The 9,694-nt window shown below is 35.7% G+C and overlaps 2 protein-coding genes across 2 annotated transcripts; both read left to right on the plus strand.

Annotated features, from left to right (window-relative positions):
* Nucleotides 1-382: 382 nt before the first annotated feature.
* Nucleotides 383-1,284, plus strand: LOC146887035 (uncharacterized). The gene is made up of 2 exons (XM_085671991.1): nt 383-721; nt 1,081-1,284. Exons 1-2 carry the CDS (start codon nt 383-385, stop codon nt 1,282-1,284), a joined length of 543 nt encoding a protein of 180 aa, XP_085528117.1.
* A 111-nt stretch (nt 1,285-1,395) lies between these two features.
* On the plus strand, nt 1,396-1,899 carry LOC146887036 (uncharacterized). Its single transcript, XM_085671992.1, has one exon. It carries the CDS (start codon nt 1,396-1,398, stop codon nt 1,897-1,899), a length of 504 nt encoding a protein of 167 aa, XP_085528118.1.
* The last annotated feature ends 7,795 nt before the right edge of the window (nt 1,900-9,694 follow it).

Below are 9,694 nucleotides of genomic sequence, written 5' to 3' on the forward strand. Positions count from 1 at the left end.
CTAGAACATTCTAGAAGACTTGGTGTCCAAGGCATGTGGGCCTCCCCTTTCTAGATGCTTCTAGAAAGTCTTATTCCTTCTCTCTCTTCCTTAGGACGCCAAGTGTCTCCTATGTGGTCCTCCTCCTTTCTTATTCCTACAAAAGCAAATTAAGGAATTTATTAGCATGTTGGTTTAAGGTTAAGTTAATCTTTTGAGTCAACAAGTCAACCCAAAGTCAAGGTCAACAAGTCAACTCAAAAATAGTCAACCAAGCCAACTTAAAGGAATTTTAAAGTAAAGAAAATAAAAGCAAAGGAAGGGATCAAGGAACTCCCTTTCTTCTAAGCATGTGCCATGGGCCATCATCCTTGGTAGGGATCAATCCTTTATCAGGCACTGGATGGAATACCTGAAGGATTACGACTTTGAGCTGTTATACCACCCTGGTAAGGCTAATGTCGTAGCAGACGCCCTAAGCAGGAAGAGAGCTCATGTGTCGTCCATGATGATTAAGGAGTTGGAGTTGATCGAGAAGCTGCGAGATATGAATCTGGGACTGGATATGGAGGCAGGTCATATACGGTGCAACATGTTGAGGATCACTAATGAGTTCCTGGATGAGGTTCGGGTGGAACAGGGTAAGGATCAGGAACTGCAGCAGATTATTAGCGAGTTGGGCACAGAGAAGAGAAAGGACTTCAGGATGGCCAGAGATGGTATCCTGCGTTTCAGAGAGAGGGTGTGTGTACCCAGCAGTCGGGTTTTGAGGAAATTGCTCTTAAATGAAGGGCATAAGAGTCGTCTTAGCATACATCCGGGTATGACTAAGATGTACAAGGACTTGAAGGCGACTTTCTGGTGGACTGGCATGAAAACTGATGTTGCAGATTATGTAGCATCCTGCTTAGTGTGCCAAAAAGTGAAGATCAAGCATTAGAGGCCAGATGGTACGTTGGAGCCTTCTTGACATTCCTCAGTTGAAATGGGATAACATTTCCATGGACTTCGTTACACACCTGCCAAGGTCAGTGAAGGGGCATGATTCTATTTGGGTAATAGTGGATAGATTGATGTGCTCACTTCTTGCCAATCAATCAGAAGATGTCTCTGGATAAACTGGCAAAGTTATATGTCAGGGAGATAGTCAGGTTACATGGTGTACCTACTAGTATTATCTCAGATAGAGACCCAAGGTTCACATCGAGATTTTGGCAGTCACTACAGAACACCTTGGGCATTCAGCTGAGAATGAGCTCGACATATCATCCTCAGACTGATGGCCAGTCTGAGAGAACCATATAGTCTCTGGAGGACTTACTGAGAACATGTGTCCTGGATCACCTCGGGACGTGGAGTGATGTGCTACTGTTGGTGGAGTTCACTTATAATAACAACTACCATTCCAGTATTGGGATGACACCTTATGAGGCATCGTATGGCAGGAGATGTCGGACACCTTTGTGTTGGCAGCAGGATGGAAAGTCTGTGGTACTTGGGCCAGAATTCTTACAACAGACTATTGAGAAAGTAAGGGTAATACAAGATCAGATGTGTGCAACTCAGAGTCGGCAGAAATCCTACGTCGATAAGAGGAGGAGACCACTTGAGTTTGAGGCTGGTGACCACGTGTTCCTCAGGGTTACACCTACAGCAGGTATTGGGAGAGCATTGAAGTCGAGGAAGTTAACTTCTCGATTCATCGGTCCTTATCAAATTACGAGGCGAATCGGACCAATGGCGTACGAGATTGCATTGCCACCTCACTTAGCAAACCTGCACAATATCTTCCATGTATCACAGCTGAGGAAGTACGTGGCAGATCCCACTCATGTGCTGGAGCAGGATGATGTCCAGGTGCGTGAGAATCTGACTCTAGGAGTTGGACCGGTGATAATTCTAGATTCTCAAGTCAAATAGCTCAGAGGGAAGGAGATTCAGACTGTGAAGGTTCTCTTGAAAGAGGCAACCCAGGAGATGACTTGAGAGATGGAGGATCTCATGAGGAAGTCTTATCCTCACCTGTTTGTTGTTAAGTCCTATTTTCGAGGACGAAAACTTTTAAAGGTGGGGAAAATGTAAGACTCGTGAAAATTAAGTAATTAAATAATTAATTAATTAATAAATGCGGGTATAAGAGCCTTTATGGCATTAAATATTGTTTGGTGTGACGTGGAAAAGTACTAGCTCAAATGGTTGAGAGTACTTTGATTGTGTGAAAGGACTTGGGTTCGAGTCCTAAGTATGCCAATTATGTGTCGTTGTTTTATTATTATTTTTAATAATATGTATGAGCATGGAATTGGTAATGTAACTTTATATTGGTGGGAATGTATCATGAAACATGTATTGGTTAAATGGTTGTGTAATGAATTGAACATTGGAATGGTATGGGTTCAAACCTTGGTGAACCCAAATTTGACTTCCTTTTTGTTAAATACTAGTTGTGGTTTGAATGTGAAGAGGCAAAGAAAACCAGAAAAACAATAAGGATATTTTCGTTTTTTAACTTAAACCTCTATTAAGACACTTATAAAAGGCAAAGTTTAAGAAGAGTAAATAGGGTTTCTGCAATTGGTTTAGCTTACCTATAGAGTGGAGAGCGAGATTGAGAGAGATTAAGAGAGTTAAAAGTTGGCACAAAGAAAATTATGGGAACATTGAGGGGAAAGTCGTTGGAGGCAAGAGGAAGAGTTATATCATCACAATCTCTGCAAGAAGTCCAGGTTAGGGGTGCTGACTTTTGTGTGTGGGAATTACATGTATTGTGTATGGTCTTGTAGAACTGTCACTCTCAATTGATTTTGTATGCTTGAGGAAATTCATGATATGCTTAATGGGATTGGGAATTTGGGGTAAATTGATTTTGCTGTAGAGTCTTGCATGTTTTGGGTGTCTAAAAGGAGGGTTTGGTATTGTATTTGGGGATTATGGTTAAACCTCCGATTTTAGCAATTTCAAGGGAATTAAAACAGGGTCTTGTAATTGGGTAATGTTAATATACATTGTTTGGAATGGTTGTATTGTGTTTTGGTATGCTCTCAATGGTTTGGTTACGTAAAAAGAGAAGAAACTCTGCAAATTTCGCCCAAGGGAGTCCATCTCGCCTAAGCAAAAGTTGCAGGATCACGTTTTGGTTTTTGGCTTGCGCAGTTCGCTTAGGCGATCAGTATCAGGATTGAGCGACTTGGTCTCTCGCTTAGGCGAGGGTGACTCGCCTAAGTGAGGTCGTGATGAAATCCATAACACTTTAAGCGCGATTTCTCGCCTAGGCGAGGGGTTTTAGGTTTTCAACGACAGATACTCTCGCTTAGGCGGGAATGGCTCGCCTAAGCAAGGTCTCGCAGTGGTTTTACGTAGTTCACGTAGTATTCTTGTTCAGGCGAGGTTTTGGTGGTTTGAGCGAAGGTATGGCTCGCTCAGGCAAGTTGGGCTCGCCTAAGCGAGATGGTGTGGTGCAGTAATAGTTATGCACTCGCCTAGGTGAGGCGGGGTTGCTTGGGCGAGACTGATGGACTAGCTTAGGTGAGGGTCCCTGGCTTGAGCGAGTTGCTGTGAATTTCTAGGTTTGTGTGTGCTTTATGAGCTAGTTTATTACTTTTCTTAAATATAGGAAATTATATGTTTGTGTTTGTGGTGTTTGGGCTTGAAGGACTAAGTCCAATAAGGGTCTGCGATGTGCTTGATGGTTGGATGCATGATGGGCATGGAACTGTGGAGTTCCCGTCGGCTGCTAAGTGGTGAGGAGTCCTTAGTATGGTGATTACATGCGTCGGACGCACGATGGGCAAGGAACTGTTATGTTCCCGTCGGCTGCTATTGGGCGAGGAGTCCATAGTATGGTGATTACATGCGTGCCATGGTCCGAGCGAGGGAGGCTTGGATGTTTTACTACGGACGAGGAGTTTGTAAGGCAGAACTATGAGCATGATAGGCTCATAGGGTTGGACCACGAATGGGTTAGTTTTGTGGGAGCACAGTGAAGTCCCAAGACCTAGTTCATGCATATGACTCATGAAGGACTATGAGATTAGGGAATCGGTAATTTGAAAGTAATGAAACCCTTTAGTGATGTTATTTTCTTTGGGATGGATTACATAGTATTTTATGTGTGTGTGTGTGTATATATATATATGTATATATATATATATATATATATATATATATATATATATATATATATATATGTGTGTGTGTGTGTGTGTGTGTGTGTGTGTGTGTGTGTGTGTGCATAGCTCACCCTAGAGATACTTAGAGACGGAGTACAGTGGCTACTTGGGCTTTTGGAAAGGATTTTCATGTTAAGACTTTTGATGTAATTTTAATTATGTTGAATTTTGGTTGATTTTGTAATAATGAAATTTGCGAACTTTTGAATTATATTATAGTTAAAGTTTTGTTTTAATTTCCTACGTTTTGGGAAATGGACTTATAATAAATGTGATTTTATTTTATTATTTAAAACCGTAATATCCTATCGGGATGTTACACTTAGAGTTCAAGAAAGCTGCAGTAGCATACCCCTTTGAGAAAGTTTTGACAAAACAACTAGAAGGGTGAATTGCTCAGTAGGAGGAGGAAATTCAAAATTGCTTAGAAGATCTGAACCAACATAAAGAAGTCTCTTCTTTCAAAGCCCTAAATTTGGAGCTTGAGCCCAAAAATAAAGAACAACAGCAACAACCAAAATTGGAGCTAAAGCAGCTTCCAGCCCATCTTAAATATGCTTTCCTTGATGAAGATGGAGGCCCACTAGTGATTCTAAGTAGCACACTCACAAGTGAGGAGGAAACTAAGTTAGTGTAGGTGTTGAAGGCTAATAAAGGTGTAATAGGCTGGACCTTGTCTGACTTGAAAGGTATTAGTCTATCCTATTGTATGCACAAACTTGTGGCTCAACCCCAAAGACGTCTCAACCCCACTATGGAGGAAGTGATAAGAAAGGAAGTGACAAAGTTACTTGAAGCTGGAATGATATATCCAATATCAGATAGTGCTTGGGTAAGCCTTGTGCAAATTGTTCCTAAGAAGGGTGGAATGATCGTGATCCAAAATGAAAACAATGAACTCATTCCCATAAGGACGGTAATAGGGTGGAGGATGTGCATTGACTATAGAAAATTGAACCAAGCCACTAGAAAAGATCACTTCCCACTTCCATTTGTAGATCAAATATTAGAGAGGTGTTAAAAATCAATTTCGTGTTCGTTGGGAGACGACTTTGGGTTACTTTACCCTTTCTATTTTGTTGGCTACTTTCTTAACAATACTGAAGTTGTTATATTACTTCACATCAACATTGGATCAAAGGAAAGAACACAACTAGAAACAAAACATTCTTCTAGAAATCAAATTATCATGTGTATACAACCGAAAAGATTCTATTTTTCACACATGGGTTAATATTTTAAATTTACAACCCAATCAATTATGAAAGAGAGCACTCAAGTTAAATGTATATTTTCTCACCAAAATTTGCTCAAGTGTTTTGGCTTGTGTTTTCACTCAAAATACTCATGAAGTAAGCACTCTTAGTACTTAACAAGACTCTAATATTCACAAACTTTCAAAAAATATGCATTCAAAGATCATGAGAACTTTTCACAAGTTATACTGGGGCCAAGGCAAAGGTAGGAAAAATTTTAGGACTTTTGGGTTTTTAAAATTAAAATATAGAAAAAATAATGGAGCATAATTTCAAAAACAACCATTTTTTTTCTTTTTCTGCTCTGTTTGACAAAAGAATAATTTTTCTACTCTCTTTTTTCAAAACTCTTTCATCATTTTTTCTTCTTCCGTTTTGCCATTTTTATTAATTTGTGGGTGAGGTACTTGCCCACACACTTAATTCCTCAATCATTAACACAATCCACTAGCTCATTTCTTTCTTCCTGAGGTAAAATATGGTATTTTTCTTTTCATGGTTATGCAATAGGCTTAAAAGAAGAAAAAGATGTTTAAAAGCTTAAAGGGGCTACCAATGGATTAATATCAAGATGAGCTTATTTGACCAAGTAGCTAAAAACAAGAAATGCCTCAATCATATCAAATCATGCATATTCGCCTAAAAGATGCAATACAAAAGAATCAAGCTAAATATTTAAGTATAAATAAAACATAAGCAAGTCACTTAAGAAAAATAGGAATGGAACATGTGGTGGTCCATCCTTTACATTAAGGCTCAAGACTCACAAGGTCAAACTCTTTCACAAAAGATTTGATCAAGTAATTTCTCAAATCAACTCAATTAGCAAATCATAGAAACAAACCACTCATATCAACATGACTTTTATTTTTCCAGAATTATAATTATAAATTAAATCCTAAAAATTCAATGTCAATATGTTTAATTGAAAGCAGGGAAATATTTTTGGTGGATTTCTTATGAGACATATTGTTTAAAAGTTTCACTTAGTAAAAAGTTAATAATCTCACAAAGTACAAAGTAATTCTACAAATTTGTTGTTACTTGCATCCTCCATCACGTCGTATAATACTTTATCATTTCTATACCATTCTTGTTCAATATCTTTGCATCGTTGATAAGCTCGCAACCTTTCATCTATGGTGTCTAATTTCTCTATCAGTCCATCTATTAATAACACAACTTGCCTATAGGATGGTCCATTGATTGGTGCAACTTGTTGTGATGGTGCATGTTGTTGTTGAGAACCAAAGGGAACATATGAGGGCTGGAGTGAATACTCACAATATGGTTGTTGCTCATGATATAGTGGTTGCTCACATTCCAAAAAAGATGATCTAGGGCATAGATAATTAAATTGATGTATAGTTAACCTACTTATATCAGGTGCAAAAGTAGGTGCGAAAATGTGTTGTTGATAACCATTTGAATCATGTGGTTGCTGTGGATAGTAATCATCGTTCATTTGAAAATCACATTGTTGATTATTTTCATATAAAAAATGATTTTGCATTTTTGAGACATGTTTAATAAAAAGAAATAAGTTGAAAGCTTGTTGAGCAGACTTCCAAGAAAGAGAGGTGTGTCTCAGTGGATAACTTAAGTACCTTATCTTTCCTTAGCCAGATCCTTCCCTAACTAGTTTCACAAATTTCCCAACAAAAATTATGCTTAAAAAAATTAAAATAACTAAAGAAAAAAGATAAATGTTAGAAACAAAAATAAAGGAAAAAATGTTAGTGATATACAAAAATAAAAACAATAAAATAAAATAAGAACTAAATGATAACAATTCTAATCGTGTTCCCCAGCAATGGTGCCAAATTTGATAATGTTGTTGTTAACGCGATCAAATTAATACTACTTATCTATAACATTTTCAGTATTGTTAAGAAAGTAGCCAACAAAATAGAAAGGGTAAAGTAACCCAAAGTCGTCTCCCAATGAACGCGAAATTGATTTTTAACAAATTAGTTGTTATAAAAACTATACAAAATGGTTAATCAAATAAAATAAGGAATATAGAAATAAAATTTTAAAAAGATAAAAAAATAATGATGAAGAAAAATAGATTGATTCTACTACTTTTTCAAAATAGATCCATCATCGCTTATTTAAAGATTATTGCTCAATTAATTATTGTTGTAGATTTACAAATTAATCAATGTAAATTCTCAATTAATTTGTTGGCGTTCTCACTATTAACCAAAGTAAATTCTCAATCAAAAGCAAGAACTTTGTAGATTAATCATAGTAAATTTAACCAAAGTACATTCTCAATTAAATATTATTATCCTTAATCATGTTCATTCTTTTACCTCTAAAATCAAGCAAAAAGCTAATTAACCAAAGTACATTCTTGATTAATTCTAGTTAAAGTTTTCACCTCTAATCAAACTACATTCTCAATCATTGGCAAAAACTCATTCAATCACATGAAAGTTTCTAAATTTAATCATAGTAAATTCTCAATTAAAATTAAAAATCTTTGAACTCAGGATTGATATGCATATAGATTAAAACATTTCACTAATTAGCTATGATGTAAAAACCATTACTTTTCATGTGATTCAAAGATAAAAGACATAGACAAATTAAAACCTCAACAATAATAAAAAGAACAAAGAAATTATTTCATTTTAACCTCAGAATCCATAATGAAATTACAATGGAATTAACCTAAGAAGTTAAGCACTCCATGGAATGCAAAATAAAATAAAAAAAAATAGAAGGGAGTGGAGACAGAGGAAGAACTTAGCCCCCCCCCCTAAGGGTTTCTAAACTCCGAAGTGTCGAGCTTGTCTTTCTACTTTCCTTTGGTCTCTTTATATAGGCCTTGAATTGACTTGAATCTTATATAATGTGTTGCTGAAATCTTTTATCTTTTGATATAATATTTCTAAAATAATTAAAAAAATTTATGAGTTTCTAAAATATTTGGAAGATTTTCTTGGTTGATAATTTTGAGATATATCAAAGATAATTAATAAAAAATCTTTAATTAATTATTCAACAACTTAATTTCGATCTAATTTCCATTTTTTTCCTTTTTATAATCTCCTCCAATTATCTTCTAAATAATTCAATATCTTCAAGATATATTTGTTTGTTGTGGAGATCTATAAAGATTCAAGAAGATCTTGTCATATTTAAAACGATTTGGTAGTTATTATCTTTTGATATTTTATGATATAATTCAATAAGATAATTATTTAAAAATATCAAATAAAATATCTAAAGATATATTTTCCCGAATTATCTTTTATCATAAATATTTATGAATTATCAAAGCCCTTCTTCTTGAAAAAGAAAGAGAAAATTGCAAGGTCCAATTTTTGTTGCCCGTTTCCTCTTCTTTGCTTAGCCAAACTTCTTCACTTTTTCAAACTTTTCTTGCCGTCTTCATGAAATGCTTGGCTTGGATTTTTGTGATTTTGATAATTTTCTATTCTTGATTTATCATTAAGGTGTCATGAAGCTTTAATCAAATTGTTTTCACACTTCCATGAGCTCAACTTACCTGGAGCTGCAATAACACACCTAAAAATACCCAAAAAACAATTATGCAACTAAAAAACTATTTTTAACATGTTTTTGTATCTCATGCTCAATAAACCCAATTATAGGAAATCCCAATTAAATCAATCTTTTAAGAACCAAAATGCAATAAAAAATTCAAAATTAAACATTAAATAAGGGCATAAATATGATCTCATCATGAGGCTTGTTGGAAAGGCATATTATTGCTTCTTAGATGGATACTCAAGCTACAATCAAATTACAATGGATCCATTGGACCAGGAGAAGACAACTTTTACTTGTCTATTTGCAATCTTCACATACAAAAAAAAATGTCATTTGACTAGTGCAATGCTCCAACAACTTTTTAGAGGTGTATACTTTCCATCTTTCTAGATCCAATTGAGAAAATCATCGAGATGTGTGGAGACCAATTCAGTCTTAATTTGGGGAAAATGTCATATTATGGTGAAAGAGGGAAGTTGCAGATTCACGAATTGGAAGAACTAAGGTTGCAAGCCTATGAATCTTCTAGGATCTATAAGACCAAAGTGAAGAAATATCATGAAAAGAAGATTTTGAAAAGAGAATTCAAACAAGGGAAACCAGTTCTACTATTCAATTCAAGGCTCAAGTTTTTCTAAGGAAAACTTAGATCAAAGTGGTTTGGACCATTCAATGTAAAAAATGTTAGACCGTATGGAGGCAATGAAATAGAAGATCCTAAACCAACAAGAGCTCAATTGTGAATGGACAGAGATTGAAGATTGA

This window comes from Vigna unguiculata, chromosome 4 (assembly GCF_037176805.1).
Source record: "Vigna unguiculata cultivar grain cowpea cultivar isolate G323 ecotype 2 chromosome 4, ASM3717680v1, whole genome shotgun sequence".
In the NCBI taxonomy this organism is placed as follows: Eukaryota; Viridiplantae; Streptophyta; class Magnoliopsida; order Fabales; family Fabaceae; genus Vigna; species Vigna unguiculata.

What these genes read in the sequence shown, in the direction of transcription:
- LOC146887035 (XM_085671991.1), top strand. Translation starts at nt 383, where the DNA reads ATGGAATACCTGAAGGATTACGACTTTGAGCTGTTATACCACCCTGGT. An exon ending in TCCTGCGTTTCAGAGAGAGG is followed by an intron (nt 722 to 1,080) that starts GTGTGTGTACCC and finishes CCAATCAATCAG; the next exon opens with AAGATGTCTCTGGATAAACT.
- LOC146887036 (XM_085671992.1), top strand. Translation starts at nt 1,396, where the DNA reads ATGACACCTTATGAGGCATCGTATGGCAGGAGATGTCGGACACCTTTG.